The sequence below is a fragment of the Gobio gobio genome (assembly GCF_949357685.1).
Source record: "Gobio gobio genome assembly, chromosome: 3".
NCBI lineage: Eukaryota > Metazoa > Chordata > Actinopteri > Cypriniformes > Gobionidae > Gobio > Gobio gobio.
In genome coordinates, this window is record NC_137099.1 from 26,853,042 (window position 1) to 26,876,442 (window position 23,401).

At 38.9% G+C, this 23,401-nt stretch overlaps 1 protein-coding gene across 2 annotated transcripts in view; it reads right to left on the reverse strand.

Annotated features, from left to right (window-relative positions):
• fbxw7 (F-box and WD repeat domain containing 7) overlaps nucleotides 1-23,401 on the reverse strand; it is an 88,174-nt gene that overhangs the window by 20,773 nt on the left and 44,000 nt on the right. The window contains exons 1-4 of one of the 2 annotated variants that reach the window (XM_079812915.1): nucleotides 11,833-12,072; nucleotides 7,502-7,569; nucleotides 5,455-5,593; nucleotides 165-299 (exon numbers count right to left, since the gene is read on the reverse strand). In XM_079812915.1, the coding sequence (XP_079669041.1) occupies nucleotides 165-299; nucleotides 5,455-5,593; nucleotides 7,502-7,569; nucleotides 11,833-11,871 (381 nt within the window). In that variant the 5' untranslated portion in view covers nucleotides 11,872-12,072. Of the gene's footprint in view, nucleotides 1-164; nucleotides 300-5,454; nucleotides 5,594-7,501; nucleotides 7,570-11,832; nucleotides 12,073-23,401 lie in introns of those variants that run through there. The other variant, XM_079812914.1, reaches the window with a different exon arrangement.

Genomic DNA, 23,401 nt, shown 5'->3' on the forward strand with positions numbered 1-23,401 from the left:
GCTTGTCTGAGCTGTTTTAATTGAAAGCAACTTGCACTGCCATATCTTAAATTCATCATGGTTTTGTCTCAAGATGCACACCAGTAATGGTCTAATTCCTGGCTTAATCTAAGCCCTGTTTGTGAAACCAGGCATTTGATGAGTGATTTTGGGGTAATATTTACCTCTCTGGGCAGCAGTGAGATGAAGTCTCTTTGAAACTGTGGTTCGATCACCTGCATCATGTGTTTCACCTGCGTGGGCTCACAGCTGTCAATCAACTCATCCAGCGCAAGCAGCTTCTCTGGGCCACTCCAGCTCTGTAACACACACGTCAGCACATGTGACCAAGAACATATAAAGAATATGTGCACGTTTACATTTAGAGCTTTCAATTAGAGCTGGCAGTGCTTTTTTTACTGGCTATACTGCAGCAAACCATTCCCTGAAATGGTAACTTCTGGTATGAACAGAACTATGAAGGTTCCTGTGAGTCAAATGGAACAGACTTCATGTCTTGGGGCTGTTGGAAACTTCCCAGGGTTCGTTCTCTCCATATTAAGCTGCGGTCAACTTGATCCCGTTGAATAAAATGTTTCGCTGATCTCATGGTGTTCAGAACTTAATTCGCTCTCAGTGAGTTCGTGCTGCACCAGAGAGATTGTGCCAAAGTCATTCCGCTCTGAAGCGCATCAAATGAGGGAGGAGGATTGCTCAGGGATGCTTATGATGGAAGAGGGATGTACAGAAGAGGACTGTGGGGAGGTAAAGCACCGGGAATTTAGTGCTGAAGCGCACACATGCATTGTTGTCACAGGCTGGTTTATGTCTATATGTGTTTATGCAAGCATAACTGACACTTTTAGCAGATCAAGCTAATGAGATACCATTAAACAGTTGAGCAAAAATCTGATCTAAATGCTCAATTGTCTTTAATTGAAGCCAACTAATTAGACTAATCTTGAGATACAGGCTTCCCAAACTTTATCAATGATTTTCCATGAGTTTTCAACAATATTTGCTATCACCTGGTAAGAATTTTTAAAAATCCTTTAATTTACAAAGCGCAATTTCAGCTTAATTCTATAATAATATTTTTGGTAATTAATGTATGGGGTATAAATAATTTTTTATTATATTTTTTGGGAAAATTAACACAGGCTATTCAACAAGGACACACTAAATTGATCAAAAGTGACAGTAAAGACATTTAAAATGTTATAAATTTTATTTTTTTTAAAATTTAAAATAAAGGCTGTTCTACATTATTTTCTATTCACAGAATCCCCGCAAACTTTTGAAAAATAATTTTTTCCCAACCTGGGGGTCGCTAAAGATTTACATGGGGTCACCATGCTCACTCTAGTTTAAGCGTTAAAAGTAGGGATGAAACGATTACCGGTATGACGATAAACCATGATCCCGATGGATAGTATAATGGTTAGTAATATTTTAATCATCATTAAAAGCTTATTTGATTATCAGGATTTGAAAAACTCAGAAAACTCAGTAAAAAACAGTAAATACTGACCAGCATTAAGCAAAGTTAGCAACAGACTCATGCAGGCACAACATGCAGCATGGATTTATAAGCGCTAAACCCTGTCAGTAAATAAAATGTATGCCAGCTAGTGTGTTTGGGGTGGGGGATCATTAAGGATTTATTATTTAAAAAAGGGGTCTCCTGGAAAAAAGGTTGGGAACCACCGGTGTATATTATAACTTTTTCTTCCCTAGCAAAACTAACAGGGAAAAACTAATTAATGAATTCAAAAAAAAAAAAAAACATTTAAAATTGGTTTTCCATGACTGTCAGGACTCCAAAGGTTGCAATTCTAATGCTACTAAGATATATCCCCACAGGCTTGCACTGTAGAATGCAGATGTAAGACATTTAATGTGAATCACGTAAACAATACTGAAGCTGCTGACTCATAGGGATACGGCGTGTCATTTGCACCTCCAGATATAAACCTTACAATAACTCAGGACAGAAACAAGTAACTCAATTCAAGCACTGACTGAGCAAACAAGCAAAACCATTTCTGAAGCCACTGCATAACCGCCTAGACAGACCACAATTGAGAGGATGTTACACAAAACTATCGATTCTCTCCTGAGACACCCTTGCCTTTGACGTCATGAAGAATTACGTGAACATTCCCAACTGCACAATTATTATTAAAGGATTTTTTTAAGTAAACGGAAATCCAGCATGACTCAATTTATTCAGAAGCAAGAACATATCTTGGACAAAACTTTTAGCATTAGATGAAAGCTTCTTCATCCTTTCAGTCAACACAGGTATCTGCTATTTCATGCCAGAGCAGCTTCGTTAAGCCCGAGGACTGATCAAGCCTGTAATTATCTGTAAGGCAGAGCAAACACAGACTGAGGTGGAGCTTCTGCTTTCTGTTGAGGCTTGAATTGTTGTTCTAGTAAGATGGATAAGATATAAACAGTTGCAAACTCATAATGACCGCATGTCCTTAAATATCTCATTTAGATTCTGCCAGATCTTAGTACCAGCAATAGTAATTACCGTGAAAACCAGACAGCAGAAAAAGTTTCTTAGCGCATGTTATCAAGGTACAGTACAGAGCCCCCAGAGTACCACAAATATATTCAGGGACAGGTTTTAAGTTAAAAAAAATGCCCTAATTTCCACGCTGTACTAACTAATTTCTTTATTATAATTTAGTTGACATGCAGGGGGAAAAAGCAGGATATCATAGCCACGAATTGACAATTCATTCCTACAACTTAACTCATTCCCTCGGAACAAATTAATTATCATGAGAACAAAGTTTTACATGCATTTCACATGCAGGGCTCTGTAGCAACATGTTGCTCATAAAAAAATTTATTAAAACAATCTAAATTCTGATTATATATCCGGGTCAGATATATTTGTGTGTCCAAGTGCCTTGTTTTCTTTCAAAATAATTTGAAAAATTCTTGACATATCAATTTATTATATAAAACCTATGTAGTTTTAATACATTTTTAGTACATTTAAATAATGCATATTTTAAGTTTTGTTATCTTAAACCTTATTCAAACTGTCCAAACAAATGAGAAAACCATTTAAAATGGTGTCTTAATAAAAAATACTAATGGCATCATTTTCGGTTTGAAAACTTTCATATAAACAGTTTTATAAATATCAGCTGTTTAAAGCAGTTAAGGTAATTTAAATACTTTTGTCCAGCAATTTGTACTATCAAATGTACTCTCAAACTGCAAACATGGCTCTTTCATTATGAATTGACAAGGTAATAACAGTAAACATGATAATGCATCATCTAAAGGACCCCAACTGATCCGTATTGCAGAGTGAAAAGGTTTGTAGACCTCTCTCAAATACTGGTAAAAACTGATAATTTCATGTATGGGTAGGTTGGAACACTTTCTATGTCAGGTGGTACAACTACAGTATATACACATACAACTATTTGGTTGTACCGCTTGACATAAAAAGTCAAAGTGAATTTAAATACTTTGAAATGTTACTTAACAACTTAAACTTTTTTAAACATTGTTAAAGGTCCCATGGCATGAAATGTAAATTTTATGAGGTATTTCAACATTAATATGAGTTCCCCTAGCCTGAATATTGTCCCCAAGTGGATAGAAATGTTGATTGGTGTAAAACCGAGTTCTGGCTGTCTTTCTCTGCCTTTGAGAAAATGACAGGCCAGACGAACCAATCCTGAAGTCTCTTGTTTTGACATCCACACAGGAACGGTTTCCTCCCTTTCCTCCACCCAGAGAATCTGGCACGCCCATGCAAACGCTCGAGAGATCATGGCTTGTGAATGAGTGAATGCTGGCAGTTTCTCAGTGTTTGGATGTACAAATGAAAACAGAAGTCTTTTTTCAGTTCCTTCTGATCTGTGATCAGTGATTTCTTATGTGTAGCTAATTATTTATTATTCGTGCACACACTGCGGCTTCTCTCTCTCCCGACAGAACGGTGTTTTTGTGTTTTCTATCTTGTGAGTCAGTGTTTTTGTACGTCCTCGTCGCGTCTATCTGTTCTACAATGTGCATACAGTCATGAGTTTCTGCTCAACATCGGCAGACTCACATCTCTTTAGAGACAAACCTCACACACGCCGAGGCTCGGGCTGCACTGACCGGTCGGCCTTCAACATCCCCGACCCCCAGTACTGCATCTGGCCCACAGTGGAGACACCAAACGCGGCGCGAGATTAAGCCCAAAAGGGGGGTAAGCGTGAGCATAACCGGGCTAGCCAGCTATCCCCACAATAAACTGGATTACATTCGATTACTGCTGTTGTGTCTTTGTTTGCGCTGTGTACTCAATGCGCGTCACTGACGCTTTTCATATGATTGGAACATATCTAAAAATAATGCTATAATCAACACTTCCTAACTCGTTCATCTCGCTGTAATGATACTTTGCATGTGTTACAAAGTTAACAAAGTTTACAAAGTTAGGTAGAATAATGATGAAGACGGACTCGGCGTGACTGGGACTCGTGTTTATTCAGAACTCTCAGATACAAACACAATAAACTTGCGCTGACTGACAGCGCTCTCATAACTCAGTAGTTACTATAAATAACTTTGCTAGCAATCGCTCAGTCTCCGTGATGTTCGGTTCGCGAACGAATCATTCTTTTGAACTGGTTCTTTTTAGTGAACCGAACCAGTTCACCAAATCGGACTGAATCGTTCTAAACGGTTCGCGTCTCGAGTCAGCGCTGATCCATAATTTACTAAAGTTACTAACTTTCTGACATGAGTGACAGCCCCTCCGACTAGAAATAGACTAATAACCTGAAGTATATCCTAGTAACTACAACAGTACACTGAACTGAGACATGCTGAGAACTGATGTGAAGTGAACTCAGGTCCATCCGTCTCTCTGGCAGCAGCTCGTGCGTCGTAGACCTCGTTAAACCACACCCCCTCCGCTCATTTCAAATGCAAAGATGTCAGCCAATCACAACAGTGGGCGTTTTTACTGAAGTCTCACAGCAGACACGCCTCTTGAAGCAGGGCATTCAGCCACAGGGCAAACAGCAGTATAGAAAAAATGCCTTTTATTTCTAAATTATGACATTTTATGATGTAAAAATCATACTAACAATATAAGTACACCTCAGGAAACATTATAAAAGAATAGAAAAATGCCATGCCATGGGACCTTTAATGATTCAAAATACGCATTATATTAGTTTTGATAAAAAATAAATAAAAAAACACTTTTTTGAAGCTTTATTTGTCAATGACCCACACATATATATGCCATAAAATTGCTAATATATGCACATATGTGAGTTAAATTCTTTATTAATGCTTGTTGAAATCTATAGAATGTTCACCAGCAACCATAAACAGGCTACAGGTAGGCTAAGGAACCATAATAATTGGCAGAAAATTGTTAATAATAATAATAATAATAATAATAAAACAAACAGACTCAAATTGTTTGGATGAACTCACCTGAAAGGTGCGGAGCCACTCCTGCAGGCCCGTGGGGGGCTGGATAGATGTGATACGCCGTCTCTGTCGACCCTGCCCATTGACCGCTGGCAAGCCCCCAAACGTGGTGGGGGTGGCTGGGTACGGCAGACCTGTGGGACTGTTCAGTGAGGGTTCAGGAGAGAAGGATAAAAAGAGAGGAAAACTAATTAGACTTCATGAGCGGGAAAAAGACACCTTAAAACACACGGAATAATTCTACAAAATATTTGTAAAAGGCATTCTGGTGAAGAATTTCTAACAATTTACTCTGACATGAGACATCTATATAGCAGTAATGTAACATTGATACAGTGCAAGCCCGTAGTTTATGGAAGAAGATTTAAAAAAAAAATGTTCACTGCATGTACTGGGGATGAAGCTATTATGAAATTCTGAGGCTTTATTTCAGAACAATAGTGTGAGAATTACAGCCAAAACCCAAGTGGTTAGTGTGGACTGAATCGGTGCCAGAGGAGCACTACAGTCCACTTGAGCCACAGTTGTGGTCCAACATTAGACAACATGGACATTTACCTCGGCCTCAGAATTCAATCAGTTGGCATGATTTCATTCAACCACCTGCTCCAAACCGATTCAGTCAAATGTTTATCTTGGTTTCATTCATGGAAACCCTTTCTCGTTTCATTTCATTAGGATAGAGTCTATGTAAAGCTGTGCACAAAAGCATAATATATGCAAGCTATTAAGAACTAAAGCACATTCATTTTTCCACTTGTGGTGAGGAAGGGACACAGAGTTGTCCCATGTCAGCAGTCCTTTCTGCACTTCTATGTCTCTGGGGCCCTACACTAACACCAAAAAGACAATTCAGCAGTCCTTCCTTGCATTCTGCTCATCTACGGATACTTTCTCCGGTGCAAGAAACGAACGGATGAGGAGAGCGGGAAGCGTACGGGCGAGCACGTAGTGAGGTCTGTTTCATTATGGATTCATATTTAATGGGATTTGAGACCGAGATGCCAAGATGCTTCAATTACCCAGCGCGCAACTGCAGCCTGGTTGGTCGTGTACTATTCTAGTATAAACCAGGAGAACACCAAAAGGCATGAATACTTGTCAGAGCTGACTGCTGAGCTTGGGTTTGCCGAATAAGGAAACTCTCAGGTGGTGATTCCATGTTTAAGCGGTTTTAGAGTGACTGTGTGTCTTATCTGAACCATTAGCGAGAGCAAATAAAAGCTAGATTTGCATTTCCTGATGTATATATTAGCTCTTGCAAAGCAGCAAAACTAAATGCGTTTAGGTCATTTATTTCTGTGATGGCAAAGCAAAATTTTAAGCAAACATTATTCCAATCTATCGTGTCACATGATCTTTCATAAATCATTCTAATGTGCTGATTTGGTGCTCAAGTAACATTTCTTATTATCAATGTTGAAAAGACTGTGCTACTTGTTTTTGTTTTTCAGGATTCTTCAATGAACAAAGTTCAAAAGAACAACATTTGTTTGAAATATAAATATTTTGTAACGTAGTAAATGTCTTTATTGTCACTTGTAATCCATTTAATGTGTCCTTTCTCAATATATATATAAATAGAAGAAAAATAATAGAGATAGATATATCAGTAACACTTTACAATAAGGTTTCATTAGTAACTAAACTAACATGAGCTAACAATGAACAAAACATTTGTTACAGTATTTATTAATCTTTGTTAATATTAATTAATAAAGATACAGTTGTTCATTGTTTGTTAATGTTAGTTCACAGTGAATTAAATGGTGTTAAACGCAACTTTTGATTTTAATGTATTAGTAAATGTTGAAACTAACATTAATTTAGATGAAGAAATGCTGTAGAAGTCTTGTTCATTACTAATTCATGTTAAATAAAGTAGTTAACTAATGCTAACTAAAGAAACCTTGTTACCGATATCTCATATAAACAATTATGTCTTCCTGTTACTGTACTATTTGGTAGGCATGCTCACTAAAGGTTTAATGCAACACAGGCAAAAACATTCAGCAAATTTCAGGTAAGGTCAAGGTGGTGAGAGTTTTACCTTGGACAGGGTTTTTTTCCTGAAGGGAAAGGTCGAACCTCAGGGCCATGGTCCAACTTTCTCTTCATCTGCAACAAAGAGAAGGAGGGGTGCTGGTTAGTTTGGGTTTGTAGAGGGCAGCACAACAATGACAGCAACAGCCACCAAGGCAATTTGACAGTAATGAGAGGGAACATTCATCGACCTGTTTAAAACCACATCATGCTACTAAATGCCACCTGCGTTCCTTCCTATGTTAAGAGGTTACAGAGAGAGCCTGGGTTTTGTACTAGAGTGTGTGTTGGGTATTGTGCTAGTTCCCTCGCCACCAAATGTAGGCCAGAGGAAGGAAGGTCATGTCCACTTTATAGTGACATGGCACAGAAAAGAAAGTCTGACAGCTGATGCTAACGCTTGTCATGTGAGTCTTCAAAGAGGTGTATGGGATAAATGTGCACACCCCTCAGAGGAGTTGGAAAGGGGGGCACATACACACAAACACACATCTGTGTGGGCGTGACAGGCTGTGCTTCCACAACAGCCTAAATTTATATGGGCTTAAAAGGGAAAAAAAGACTAACCCTATGCTTCACTGTCTCTTTCTATGTCACCCACCCCCCGCACAGGCTGAAATGGCCCTGGTTTTGCTGCATAGTTGGTGCCTGGCTACGGAGCATCTACTCTGGAAAAACAAGGGTTCAGTGTCCTCAACACAATGAGGTATTAAAGCACATTTGAATAAAACTATTTTAGGAGGGTACAGAGCTGCCAGTGAATCTGTGCAGTTCACTTTCAGGAGGAGCTCAGTGATAGACTAAATTATGAGTAATTGTGCTATGCCAAGGGTTTGAGAGTCATTAAGGATGTGAGAAGAAATTAAGAGTGATGAGTGAAGACTGTCACTACTTGTGTAAGTACATACAGTACATATACAATGTTGTTATGTACCATGCCACTAGCAAATAACAGGTCCGAAATGACTAAAACAACAGTCAGTCTGTTTACATGCGCAACAATATGCTAATTACTATGGGAAAAAAGTCTATAAAAAAAGATTCTATAAACTCTATATTGTTGGCAATGACAAAACATTTAAATGAGATTTTATTATCCATCAAGGATGCATTAAATTGATTCAAATAAATTATTTTCATCTGAACATTCTAATCTTGAAAAAAATGTATCATGTTTTCGCAAATATATTAAGAGCCCAGTTTTCAAAACTGATCATTGATAATAAAATATTTCACAACTGTATTTCTGAGCTAATAGATGCATCTAATATTCTGATCTAATAGATGCAGCTTTGGTGAGCATAATAGACTATTATTACTACTATTGTTTGTAACAATGATAAATGTAATATTCAGCAAATATCAAAATGAATATTACATTTTCATACTGTATTACATGATTTGAAGCCTACATGTAACATTTAAAACCATTGATTCCAGTAATTAATTTTTTGTTTATATTAACAAAACATCTGCCATTTATTGCAATCACTTTAAAATAATTACTTATGTATGGCTATCAGCTAGGGGTGTAACAATATTCTCAGGTCACGATTCGATACATATCACGATAATGAACTCACAATACGATATTACTGCAATACTCAAAGACATATGGGGAAAAGTTAACAAAGAATGTACTGTTGATTAAAATGCTAAATTTGGTAATTGGGGTGGAAATGAAAAGGCTTGGTGCTGGTAACCCAATGCAGAGGACACTGGTGACACCAGAATAAAAACATTCATGACTCTGAAACTGAGAATAATTCTAGATGAATATGCTTGCACTCTGTCACTGACTAGATATATCTAAAATAATGTAGGACACTTTTTACTGGAAACATTTGGCATTATCAGGACCCACAAATATTACCCCATTGCATTATTATACATTATATTCAACATTATATACAGTAGTTATGTAGTACTGACCCAATTCTTTTTTTTATATCAGTAATTTTCATTTCATTATATCCACAATACATATTGCTGAATTTATTGTGATATATTGTGATATGATATATTGTTACACCCCTATCAGCCAAATATATAATCAGTACAATCAGTGCATTTCTATGCTTAAAACATTCATGACATTTCATGGTGTTGAGATGACCACAGACATTCCTGCTTTAAGATCATCATACAGTTTACATCTTGAGAGTTTTGGTTTACAGTAAAACTGCCATTCCTTGATCTGATATTTACATGAAACCAATAAAGCATTCGCGTGATCACATTTGCTGCAACTGAATGTCAGATGAGTCAGGTGTTCAATACACTTGTGAGGATGAGCTGAAAAGGGTGTGTGTCCGATAATGAAGCTCTGTCTGGATTTCAGAAGAGACCACATGCTGCGAGATTCACAGTAAATGGGGGGGGGGGGGGGGGGGGGTACTGCAGAAACGTCCATGAAATGCAACATCAAGACCAAAATCGACAGATAGGATGTGAGCGAACATGCATGAATGAAGATAGTAAAAAGATGGCATGACTCTGAAGACGTATGAAAGTGGACGTCTGTAACTGCTTAAGAGCCGGTGTGTGTTCGAAAGTGTCAAGACACTCTCGGGTTACTCCATGAAAATACGTAAACACAAAACACGCAGGGAATGCCACGTTTGCTAATCACTACTAATACCTAAACCTGTCAAGCCTACTTGGTAAAAAGCACTTAACACAAAATAAAGTTGAAAAGTGAAAGCATTAATTTGCTTATTTATACATTCATTTCACCGAGTGGATTAGACTGTCGCTTTTCTCTAGGGTTCACAGTGAGAGCCATCTGATTTTAGATGAGTCACTGTGTAATCATTCTCTGTGTCTGACACCACAGAGCAAAAATGGCTTGGTCTGTGGTTAACAGGAATGCTTGTGTTCATGGAAACCGGTGCAGTCTTGGCAAATAACCTGTTTTAGTGAATAAATCCTGTGATTTATGAATGAATGACCTAGCTCTTTATTTTAGGAACTGCTTAGATTGGTCATGACTGTGTATAAAGCTGAAATTCTTGCATTTTATACTATAAAAGTGTGCTATAGTTCACAAGTGTAACCATAACAATCAAAAAATGATGGATCAAAAAAGAAATGAGAATGTTAGCAACTGAGCATCATGAGCATATTTTCACATTTTGCCCATCTAACACCATCAAACCTCCTTAATGAGTATCGTTTTTTTTAAAAACCAAACAATCAACGAGATTGCCGGGAGTATCCGTCAACGTCACTGCAGTTTACTTAAATGTTGTTCAGATCAGAGGACACTCTGAAAACTGCAGAGGCTGAAAGCTTCTGATAAGCTCTCTGATTTAAAACATCCGTTTCACTCAAATTTAAAATCATAAAGTGTACGCTTTGTGCCAGATGTGGCTCGGTTTCCTCCGTCAAAAGCAATGACACAGTGACCCAATCACTGTAGGGTGGTCTGTTGCCGCCAGCCAGTGGAGGATACACACCCTTCAACAGGCAGCGCAGAAGCTGACACGACTCCCTTAAAAAAAATCATTCACATATCACCACACAGCAAAGGTGCCCAAGTGGGGGTTCTGCTGCATATCAAGCTACATAAAACAATATTACCAACAGGTTTACTCTGAATGGTGCAGGAAGACGAGTATCAGAAATACAATCGCATCATACTCATTTGAACTATCAAATATGAGTCAATTATACATCAATAAGCATGTAACTCTTGTAGAAGATCTAATAAATCAGATGTACAAGTAAGGCTAAGAATGATGCAGCGCTTCTAAAGATGTAGTATGAGGGATGGATAGATATGTAGCCTATGTATGATGTAGGGAGCGCAGGTGCAGTGTGTGTGTTAGGATGGGCAGATGGTTTAGAAATAGTGATGGAGCCTATGTTCTCCAAACCCACCCCATCCCATCCATTTCTACATATGAGCTTCTTATAAAAGGAGACTTAAAAGTACATTGTTCAAGTGAATGAATATCGAGGAAGGTGATTCTCTATGTCAGCTGGAGATTTTTCCGCAGTGGCCGTAAGAACAGTCGCATATTTCACCGACGCACCCTTAAAGACGAGCACGGATCTACCCCGTGTACGCGGTCAGAGCGCGACGCGACAAACCCGAACGCTGACATTATAATCAACAAAGCTGTGTACATTACACGCGCGCACCTCGTATTAGAATATTACACATCGCGCAGTACGAATCGACATAGTGCGCTTGCAGTGTACACGCTTCTTTGATTTATAATGGAGCGTTCCTGACGCGTCGCGGCATTAAAGCGAGCCCCCTGAGAGAAGGCGGATGGCCGTGTCGATATAAAAGCCGCAGTGCATCCAACACGAATAACGGCGTTTACTCACTTTATAGAAGATCATCTTTAAAGTGCCGTAGAAACCCATGGTGATGGTGATGAAGATAATCCGGCTGTGATTCACTGAGAGTCGATAAAGAATTTATGGAAATATATCTGCGCGATAAGGGCTCTATTAATCCCGGATAGATCCGACAGGGACATACTCATCCACGGACGGATGCATATGAAGCCGAAAGGAGGAATCCAACGACCCGCCCGTCTGTCTCTTTGACCGTCCTCTGAGCGGACTGACTGAGCGAGCAGAAGGAGAGAAACGGGAGGGGAGGAGAGAGAGAGAGAGAGAGAGAGAGAGAGAGAGAGAGAGAGAGAGAGAGAGAGAGAGAGAGAGAGAGAGAGAGAGAGAGAGAGAGAGAGAGAGAGAGAGAGAGAGAGAGAGAGAGAGAGAGAGAGAGAGAGAGAGAGAGAGAGAGAGAGAGAGAGAGAGAGAGAGAGAGAGAGAGAGAGAGAGAGAGAGAGAGACCCTGCCCTCTTCAGAGAACTCCCCTCTTCCAACACAAAAAGCTGGACTTTATACTAATTACATTGGTTTGAGATTTTTTAAAGTTATATTAGCCTACATTATATTTCAATTTTAAAAGTCTATATAACCTAACACATAGGCCTACCATATATTTTATCAGACATTTATATAAAATACATCATTTAATTACGTCACATCTTATGACAGAAAAAACAGGTTTAAACACTGATGGAGAGGGTTTAAAATAAATAAATAAATAAATAAACCCTGATCAGGACCCTGTCAAAATGAAGAGAGTTTGGAATCACTTTGAAGCTTATTCTGCTGTATATTATCCCATATTACAATGCTGCTTCTGAAATCAACACGAAATACTGGATTTACTACACTCTATAAAAAAAAAAAAAAAAGGTTCTATATGGGCACCAAAAATGGTTCTTGGCTCGTAATCATAGGGGAACCTTTTTTAGTGCTATATAGCACCAATTTTGGTGCTTCAGTGGTTCTTCAGAGGTGCTATATAGCACCTTAGTCAAAGAACCGGTGAAGAACCACTGAAGCGCTATATAGCACTAAAAAAAGGTTCCCCTATGATTACGAGCCAAGAACCATTTTTGGTGCCATATAGAACCTTTTTTTTTTTGAGTGTACATGGGAACAGGTTGTCATTGAAATTCTCAGCCTCGTCCTGAAATCTTGGTGTTTATTTTGTGATAATGACTGGCTGCCGGTACATTATCCTGCTTATTACACGGCTGCTTAAATAAATGGACATAAAATATTGATTTGAGCTGAAATTCATTTATTAACTTACTTGTAGAGGCAGAACACGGCTATGTAAGAAACAAATTTCCCAAACGAGCGGACAGTTATACAGCTTTGCCCTGGACAACTGTCATTACTCATAATATTTGATATCTGCTGCAATTGACAAAATTGATTCAACTATTCAAGAGAGCCTGTAATAAATTGTATTATGTTATTAGAAACAAAAATGGACTGAATGAATTGCTAGCTCTCAGGAGAATACACTGGCTATACACAGGGATCAGATGACAGGTTTCTGCAGAAGAGGAAGTGAGTGGTGCAGCTCAGTGAACATGTACATGCAGCCAGAGGACGAAAGTGGAAGAGCCTGAGATTATATTCAACCGAAACCGGGTGGTGCACACCTTCCACTTGTTGCGGATCTAGCCCGCCCTCAGCCGCTGAAGACGATTCCCTGCCGCCTCCTCTTGTTATTTCCGTCAGACTGAGCAGGTGTATTTGCACTCGGGGTGGTTTTGTGTGGACTGCATGATTAAAGATCGCCCAAGCGTATACAGACACACAAGGGTTGTTTAAAAAAAAAACTACATTAAATGTTTCAAATAATATCTACACTAAACTCCACAGGTGTGCTGTTTAGATGTGGAGAGGATCAGAACCATAACCAGAACAAAAATGTCTTGCAAATAAACTCTGGCAACTCTAACCCTTTACAGTAAGGTTCCATTTGTTAACTACATTAACGTGAAGTAACAATAAAAATACTTCTAAAACTTCGATTAATCTTAGTGAATGTTACCATTAGCTAATAAATTATTAAAATCAAAAGTTAATATTTAATGGACCTGAGCTAAAAATGAACTAACAATTAACATCAGCATTTTAACAAACTAATGTTAACAAAGATATATGCATACTGTAACAGATGTATTGCGGATTGTTAGTTAATGATAGTTATTGTAATGACTAACTTACGCAAACTATGGAAACCATGTTGCTGTTACACCGTACTAACAACCATGTGAGGAAAAAAAGGTTCTCTAGAAATCAGATACCCGCCTGTGGGTACTCTCCTGTTTAGATTTCAAGATATTATGAACAGTTCAAAGAAAAGATAACAGAGGTGACAAACAGAGGTGACTGCTTGTTGTCTGTTTTGTTCCTGTGACTCACAGAACAAGCCGAGGCATGTCCAACAGACACCTCAGTGATTCCTATACTGAACAAACCCTGACTGCCTTTGAGAACAGGGTTAGGGTTAGGGTTAGAGAGCCATGAGAAATGCTTGTGTTCTTTAGCACTCATAATTACATTTTCATGACACAAATTCAGATATCACTATTTAATAGCATATGACCTTTACCCAAACGTGTTTAGTACGACTTAAGTTACCTCTGACTTATTGTACAGACATTATGTCCAATTTAAGTTGTTTTTGTTAACCAATTAATTACTGATTAAAGGAACACGCCGACTTTTTGGGACTTTAGCTTATTCGCCGTATCCCCCAGAGTTAGATAAGTCCATACATACCATTCTCATTCCATGCGTGCCACAACTTCTGTCTGACGCACCCACTGCTAGCCTAAGCTTAGCACAAAGATTGGAGGTAAACGGCTCCTGCTAGCCTACTGCTCAATAAGTGACATTCTATTTACATGTTGTGATGTGTATAGTTACATCGTGTACTAAGACCGACGAGAAATAAAAAGTTGCGATTTTCTAGACCAGTATGGCTAGGAACTATACTCTCATTCCTGCGTAGTATTCAAGGAACTTTGCTGCCGGACCATGGGTGCATCGGCGCAATGATATTACACAGCGCCTGAAAATAGTCCCCATCCCGCTCTCTGTGCAAGCAGGTTGTCACGTTGGTTATGTTGACGGAAGTAAGCCTATTTCAGGCGCTGTGTAATATCATTGGGCCGCAAATGTTGGCGTTATTTTGTCACTTATTGAGCAGTAGGCTAGCTGGAACAGTTTACCTCCAGTCTTTGTGCTAAGCTAGGCTAGCGGTGGGTGCGTCAGACAGAGTTATGGCACGCTTGGAGATGAGAATGGACTTATCTAACTCTGGGGGATACGGTGAATAGGCTAAAGTCCCAAAAAGTGTTCCTTTAACAAGTCTAATCTTCCTATACAATGCATTTTCAGTAAAAGTAAACCAATCTACAACTGAGACAGATCCATTGCATCACTGACAAACTGAGAACAGTCACTGAACCTTAAGAACACAAACACACCAAAGTTTGTTCACAGGTAACAGGCAGCATCTTCCATCTATCAGCACTGGTGCTCAGAACAGTCATGTTAAACTAATCAGAGGTTGTCATGCTTCAACCCTAACCATTTCATTACACTTCCCCAAAAAGGGTTCAGATCAAACAAACCGGCAAGTGTGATGAAGCCAGACTAAAAAAATCTCAAGGGACTGTGGTTGGTGTAACAATGCTCATTAAAACCTAATCAAGGCAAATGAAAAAGGGACTGTATCAAGAAAGTGTGAGCAAATGTGATCTCTGCCATTTGCTTGACATTCATTACAAAGGAAACAGCACAGGATTAATAGAGCATCTACTTGCGAAACAATCAGCATGGCATCAAGTACCTTCTATTGACCGCCAAGGGCTAGGTGCTCCAAATAACACCAAACTGAGTTAAGGCTACAAGTAACCATGTTGTTAGTTGAGTTAGCAGTTTTAGCAACCACTTTCTAATCAACATCCTAATCTGCCCCACTGAGACGGATTCTCAGAGAAACACATTTAGAGTACAACACTGTTGCCTCATCCTGATAATGAAAGTGAAGGTGTACAAAATCGTATTAATGAATTTTATTTACAACGTGTGCGGTTGTTCAGCATTGCGAGGGGTGAGATTATGCTTGAAAAAAGGCAAATACTGGAAAACAAATCTTGTGAGCTTAAACCTTTTACAAAACAAATGCATGGTTAGAACAGGTCCCTTGGTTTGTTCTCTTCGGACTTAACCCTTAAATGCATGAATGTTTCGCCAATCATCATTACATATTCGTACTTAAGTGACCCGATGGTATAAACAACCTGAAATTAGTGTAACAATTAGAGAAGAAAAAAATAAAGCATATTTTTGTTACCTTTTGGAGCTAGGAAGAGTTCAGTTTCAGTTCAGTCAACATCTTCAATAATCTATATTTTGATTGCTGACAGCTTCTTCACAAGATCCATCATCAAGTGACAGTGACACTAATATCTGATTGTGTTCAGTACTTGCTCTGCAGAAAATCGCTGAGCCATTTAAAGTTTTGCTGATGATACTTCCTATTCTTTTGTTTTCTGCCTGCGGTAAATATGAGTGTGAATAGTGTCACTTCATCATTGTGTATCAGACATTGACACCTTGTGGAATAAAGGTGAATTGCACTTATTCAGTCATCAAAGATTCAATTATTGTTGTGTAGAAAAAAATATACTTAGACTGTTACACACCTCGGGTCATTAGCGAGACTACAATTTTTACAAAAAATATATTGTTATATTGTTTATAATCAATTCATACTGAGAAGGTTGATGTCTAACATTAAAAAATGAATGAGAAGGAGGGTAGTGAATGACGTCCCAGGTCACTAAAGACCCAAGGTATGCGTTTAGGGGGTTAAAAACAAATAAAAATAGAATTAATCCTATCAGGTGCAGTGATGCTGTTGTGCAGGGAGAGGACTGAGTTACTGTGACCATGCAGCTTTAGGGACAAAATTGCACCTGTCAAAAGTTTCCAAGCAATTTGTTGATGAATTGCTAAGAAAAATCCTTCATCTTGCACAAGTTCCAATGAATCTGTGTCCTGAAGCCAATGAAACTGGAGAGCGAGTGAGCAGCTATAAGGGGCCGTTACGGCAATAACCTTGGCAACAAAGTCTGCACGAAAAGATATGAAATGTATCAAGATAAACTTGGTAACATCTCTGTCCTTTACAAATGGCAAACTTAGTTTTTTGTTGGAATTAATATAAGACACAGGTGTGATGATGACTCATTTTACGGCTGTTAGAATATCACCATGGCAATCCCTAAACAAACTGGAGTGTATGTAGGTTAGGAGGGGGTCACAGGACTGGGAGTTTGTGTGTATAAAGCCCTTTCTCTTGCCTTGCAGACAAAAACCCTCCTAAACTTTACACAGCGGATAGGAATGTATGGCATGTGAGAAAGTCCTGCCCGTGTCTTCTGAAGAGGCTCTGACCTCTCCGCGTTCACAGAGGAAAATTAACCAACTCCATGGCGAGAGGCTTTCCCTGACATGCAACTGAAAAAAAAAACAGGTGCTTTCCTGGGAACGCTAGGGTTGTAAAGCCTATTTTGTTATCTCCCAATTTCATGGATTTCAGAATGATATAAATATGCTTAAAGCAACAACCCCTGTCAGAGACATGATAGATGGCCCACAAATATGTTATATTGTTTTAGTGAAGCAGCAATGCAGGTTCCAAGAAAATTTTAATTTCTTAAGACACTATCACAAACCAAGCAGGACGCTAAGGACATGCTGCAAACAGGAGGATAGCATGTGAAAATATGTGAATGCGAAAACAGCTAGTAGATTTGTCCATGACAATGCTAATTCTTTGCCTGGATCTATTAAATTGAATTAATTGTGGGATATAAAGTCAGAGAGGTACAATAATCCTTATATCACAATGAGAAAAATGTAGAAAAAGAATGACATTCTTGAAAAGAAAACCTGTTTGGGTGGTTTGGCATAATTTTATATTAATTTTGTAAACATAAAAATGAATCATGTGGTGCACCAAAGGACAGAAAAATGTAGGGTGGGACAAAAAAATGTCAACCCAACAGGAACATGTTTAATAAAAAATAAAAAAAAATTACCCTGTGATGACCCTGAATCATTCAAAATTAAATTAAAACTCATGAACAAGTTATTTCAGTTTTAAGAAACTTGAAATAAAACACTAAAGTGTCAAAGCATTCTCAAACATCACATTTTGTATTTTCCCTTTTTGAAAAGAAAATGGAGGACAGGCAGTGTCCTCCCCATGAATGGGCAACCGGTACAAAGCGAGCAAATGTACATTCCAATCGGCCAGATGACATTGAGGTTAATGAATTCGCCTGCGGACTGCCACATCCTACGAAGCACAATGACACCATCTGCTCCTGACCCGGGTATTTAGCCTCCAACTTGACAATAAGACCCTGATCCATCACGTTTGATTGGGTCATGCAGAATGACGCTCAGGCAACATCATGGGTGGGTGAATGATGAGATGGAATGATACACAGAGATGATGTAGGGTCACTGTCCAATTTAGGAATTGGATGAACAACAATGCTGGGTAAATTAAATCAGATGTGTGCAAAGCACAGAAGAGTAGAGGGGATTGGCTTATATGATTTTACAAAAATCAATTAACCTCAGATGGAGTTGTAAACACAAATGCAATGTAATAAATATTACAAAATATTCTTTAAATAGGATCCAGAAACTGCAACATCGTACAATTTTAAAATGACTACAATCAGAATGAATACAAATGGGCTTGAGTCTCTTAACTCTTCAATTCCTTTATGAGAGATGGGACAATATTATCATGGTCTAATGCACAGGTTTCTCTCAATTAGCACGGTGCCATTTCGTATGTCATGTGCACCCTACAAAGGCAGAATCAATTAAGTTTCTGGAGTCATACATGCAAATGTATAATTTGCTCCAAGAACTAAAATATACAAGCATACATGCTCACTGACCTTTACACTAATCTTATCTCATCATAAATTCTTTGCAAACATACTGACTCATATGTGGTTTATCATGCAATAAAATCTAAATAGAGATTTTTGTTTGTTAGCAACAGAGAAGGTATAAGCCATTTTCTGCTAAGCCACAAAGAGCTGTTCCGCATCTACTATCAACAGCAGAACTGTAGTCTTAAGGAAAAATAAATGTCCTTTAGTTTCTAAAGGGAGGCTGTGGTCAATCCTTTTAAAACACCAGAAAGGAGAACTACAAAAAACTTCCAGGTGTTGTTTTCCTATATGGGGACTGTAATTTTACCCTGCCTGTAGTGGTAATGTTGTGTAATTAGTGGGGACAGTGGCTACAGCTTTATTTTTCCAGCTGTTTGTGAAGTGAAGCTCTCCTTGATTTCAGTAATAGCAACTGTTACTGACTGGTCACAGACTGGTTTGTCAGCATTCTTTAAGACAGACAGAGAAGGGAGCCTAAAGCATTACCTTACACAGCGACAGGTTTTGATTCTAGAGAGGGAGTGTGCGATCCAGCTCTTGGAGGGCCTCTATCCTGCAAAATTTTGCTCAAATTCTAATTAAACACATCTGAATGAACTAAGAACGGCCTTCAGGGTCACTAGAAACTTCCAAGCAGACTAGTTGGGGCATGTTGGAGCTAAACTCTGCAGGACACTGGCCCTCCAGGAGCAAGATTGGACACCCTGTTCTAGAGAACCTCAATGTGACAAAACTGAGGTGCTGACCTTATAGTAATTCAGTGAGCAGATATGATAAGTTAACCCCACCCGATAGCTTGAAGTGAACCATAACAGGAGGCCAGCAGTCAGTCCAGCACAACATGAAAGAACAAACTGTTAAAAGCTCCACTTTTGACCCTCTGTGTTGCAGTGAAAGACAGGATTCTTCAAAGGTGCAGTGACCTTTAACATAGCAGATTCCCACAGAAAGTATTTGCCCTGATCTGGTTTCATATGATTTTCAGGCCCCTCAAAGTGTGTTAAACGTAAGTAACGTGAAGAAAGAGACATGTGAAGAGCAACCGGCAATGTCCTCTGGAAACACTATGAAAGTCTAACTTTTTTCCTTTTTGAATGAAGTTTAAAGACCAAATTGTATTACTTACCATTACTCTGAAACTAAGCCAAGGATGTGAAACTTTGAATTGCCAAAGCCAGAGAGGCAAGTATCTTGTAGCCAACACAATTAGTGAAGAAATGTCAATGCATGACAGGGAAACTCCACATAATGAATAAAGTTTGATGTTTTATCTGAAGACAGTTGCCTAGGGTCTGCTCAGAGCATGTGCGATTTGTAAACCGAGTGCCTAGTGCCACTGCAGTTGTGTATATTTTGACTGAAGATTTTCTTCCCACTTTGAGTCACATGGTGCAGATACTGCAGACAAGTCCGGATATAACATCTCTGACCATCTTCCTTATTCAAAAATAAAAGTCTCATTAAAAGCTGACCTTTTGTGGGCTGTTTGTTTTTGTGGCGACACACTTGAGAAGCGACCGTTTTTTAGAATCCGTGACTGCAACTAAATGAGAAAGTAGTCGGCGATGGAAGGTCAACTAACACTGTAGAAGATGATGATTACCACTAACAGATAAAAATAGACCAAGATTACAGTCCTGGAGCTCCACTAACAATGTTTTGTACTCTCATGAATGCATCTAAAACTGAAGAAAGGAGACATGAAGTCTGTGGGGTGAGAGACCGCTGTGGTCTTGAAACCTCTGTGTGAACCAAACAGCTCCACGCTCACAGCTAAAAAGAAAAAAATAAATACCCCCCTATAGCAGCTACAAGTTCTAACCTCTATCCTACAGATTTCCAGCTCGCTCTATGATGATGATGAAGGTGAAATATCATTCTGTTAGCACATTCCTTGCACTTTGGTTGCACTTTGTCTTCTCTAAAGGAAACTCTTGTGATGGATTACGTGCATTTAAAGTAATATTCTAGAGTTAGAACAGTGGAAAAATTGATGGAGCAAATGTCTGGAGAAGCTAGAATTTCAGGAAATTAATCTTAGGATCTGAACGGTAAACAGCCTGTGCTCTATACTGCACGTTTTAACGTGATATATGGCCTCCACAGGTGAGTCAGAGATGCTTTCATGCGGAAGGAATGCAGGTGGAACAAGTGTTCAAAACTTGCCAAAGATGTTTGCCCAGTCATTTACAGGGAAATCATCCCATGTGAGATGCATTCTTAAGTAGGTAGTCACTAGACCAAATTTAACTTCAAGAACAAATTTATACCAAGAGCCTTAATGGTGCAACAGTGATGGTTCATTGGTGATTGTTTGTCTGGAATAAGCAACCTTTCAAGTACCAACCCTCAGCACATCTTAGGTAAAACCCATGGTACACTGTGCAAAATCAACAAGTGTTTATATCAGATTATACAATACACATTGCAGCCAAGACTTTAGTTGTAAGAGTCAAATTGACAGAATGTAGCAGCAGCCACACTTCACAACTGACATGAAAAACAATTCTGGCAGTCAGGGTGATACTGAGGTAAATGACATTCAAATCCATGTTTTGATATGTGTGTACCTCTTGCAGTAAGTGTTTCATCTTAATGTAGACCTTTAGCTTGAACCACGTAAACTGCTTTACTGCACAGGGCATGTTCAGTCTTGTTGCAGCTGTCATAAGGTGTTTCCTCTTACACCAGCTCCTGTTCCAGACACTCCAGTCGGGCTGGTATAATACATAGTTTTCTGCGCTGAGGGAGGATCTTAACCATGCGGTTAAACCACAATTGCAGCTCTTTCATATCCATGTATGCTGATGCTGATTCTGAACCTGTTTCACCTCTTCAAATCTTACTCCTCCACAAGAAAACAGCATCAAAGCTGATCAGATATCAGTGTCAAACTTCAACCATGAGGTGCTTTTCACAAGAACAGCGGCTTTTGAAGAATGAAGAATGGAAAAATACCTGTAAAAATCAATCATAGCTAAATGTACTACTGGTTGCTGTCTTTCAGAAGAAGAAAAAAAAACACCATGGCAAAGAAAAACAGTTCTTGAATTTTTGTTTTGGATGGTGTGTCAGTTGAAGCGAGATGATGTAACACAACAGTAAGGCTGGCCTGTCTCGGATGTTAAGTGAAAGACAGTGCAACTTTAAACATCAAGCGATTAAAACAGAGGAATATTATGGTGATCGTGATTATTTTCTACTTTTTATTTTTGAATAGAACCAAGTTCTTGCTCTGGTTGGTTGGACAAATATTGACAAAATGGTGTTCTACTAACTCAAGTCTAGTCAATTTAGTTCTGGACAGCTGTCAGAGCTTAAATCAGTTCATAAAAACATTTACCAACAAACAAAACCCATTACAATGTCCTCATTCAAGCGTACCAGACTTCAAAATAACAGTGAGGATCAGATTTAGCTCAATTATGGAGCTGTGCCTGTGGGAAAAGTTTGAAACGCTAACCACACGCAAACAGCAAGAGTAAACATAAGCATGAGCCTAAGGACAGGCCTGAGGGGTTGGAGGAGCTCTCGCTCACTCCGTTATCTCAAACAGTTTTCAGAAAAACAACTCAAAGTCAGAAAGCGCATGTTCAAAATCGGTGTAACCTGCTAGGAAAGCTGGTATCTGAAAGGTGCAAACTATTTAATTGAATTGTACATCCAGGACTTAATTATACAAGGTTTGAATATGGAGCAAGATTAATCACTTGAGGCACAGAGGCACAAACCACTCTCCCTTGAGATATAAGAGAGACCCACAACTCTGGGTCAAGATGTGAGAGTGTGATGAAGTAATTACTCTTAGTCAGGCCCTGTAGGACAAAGAGTGACAGCCGCTAACGGGATGATATCAAGTGTTTGGTTACATCTCCAGAGGGTTGAGTGAGCAGTCAGTCCTGAGCAGAGACACAATCCTCTCAGCTCCTGCTGTCAGTGTGTACTGCAAAAGGACAAGAGCAGGCTCTCCCAAACTAATACCACAGGTGATGGCTTAGGTGAGGGAGGAACACAATGTAGCGAACAAAGAGACATAATGAGGCACTGAGGAAAAAAGCAGGATGAAAATATGCTGATAATAAAGACTTATTAATTTAAAAAAAATTAAATTAAAGCCATTTGAAATCCTATATATTGTAGGGATGATTTCAAATTTCAAGCCGGTAAATAGACTTGCGACAACACCGGTATTACTGACAACACTGTGGGGAGAGAGAGATGTTGTATATCATTTGTGGGCATCAGTGAGCCGCTATCAATATGCGATGTTTTAAAATAGCTTTTGAACGCGCACTTACTTTTCAATGGCGAATTTGCAATCATGTGTACTTTGTGTATAGGGAGCAGTGGTACTGACTGCACCTTTTACAAGATAAGATGTTTGTCGCTCAGGATATGCTGCGCACCAAATACTCTACCATCGTCTAGTCAGTCATCTTACCTTCCTCTCATCCTGTGATAAGTGAAATCTGAATCCTGAACTGTGCTGCAACTCTGCAGCTCGTACTGTATGGAGCAGAGTAGAAACATTGCGTACATTGTCCAACTATACCAAATGGTTTTTATTTCTATAAAAAAGC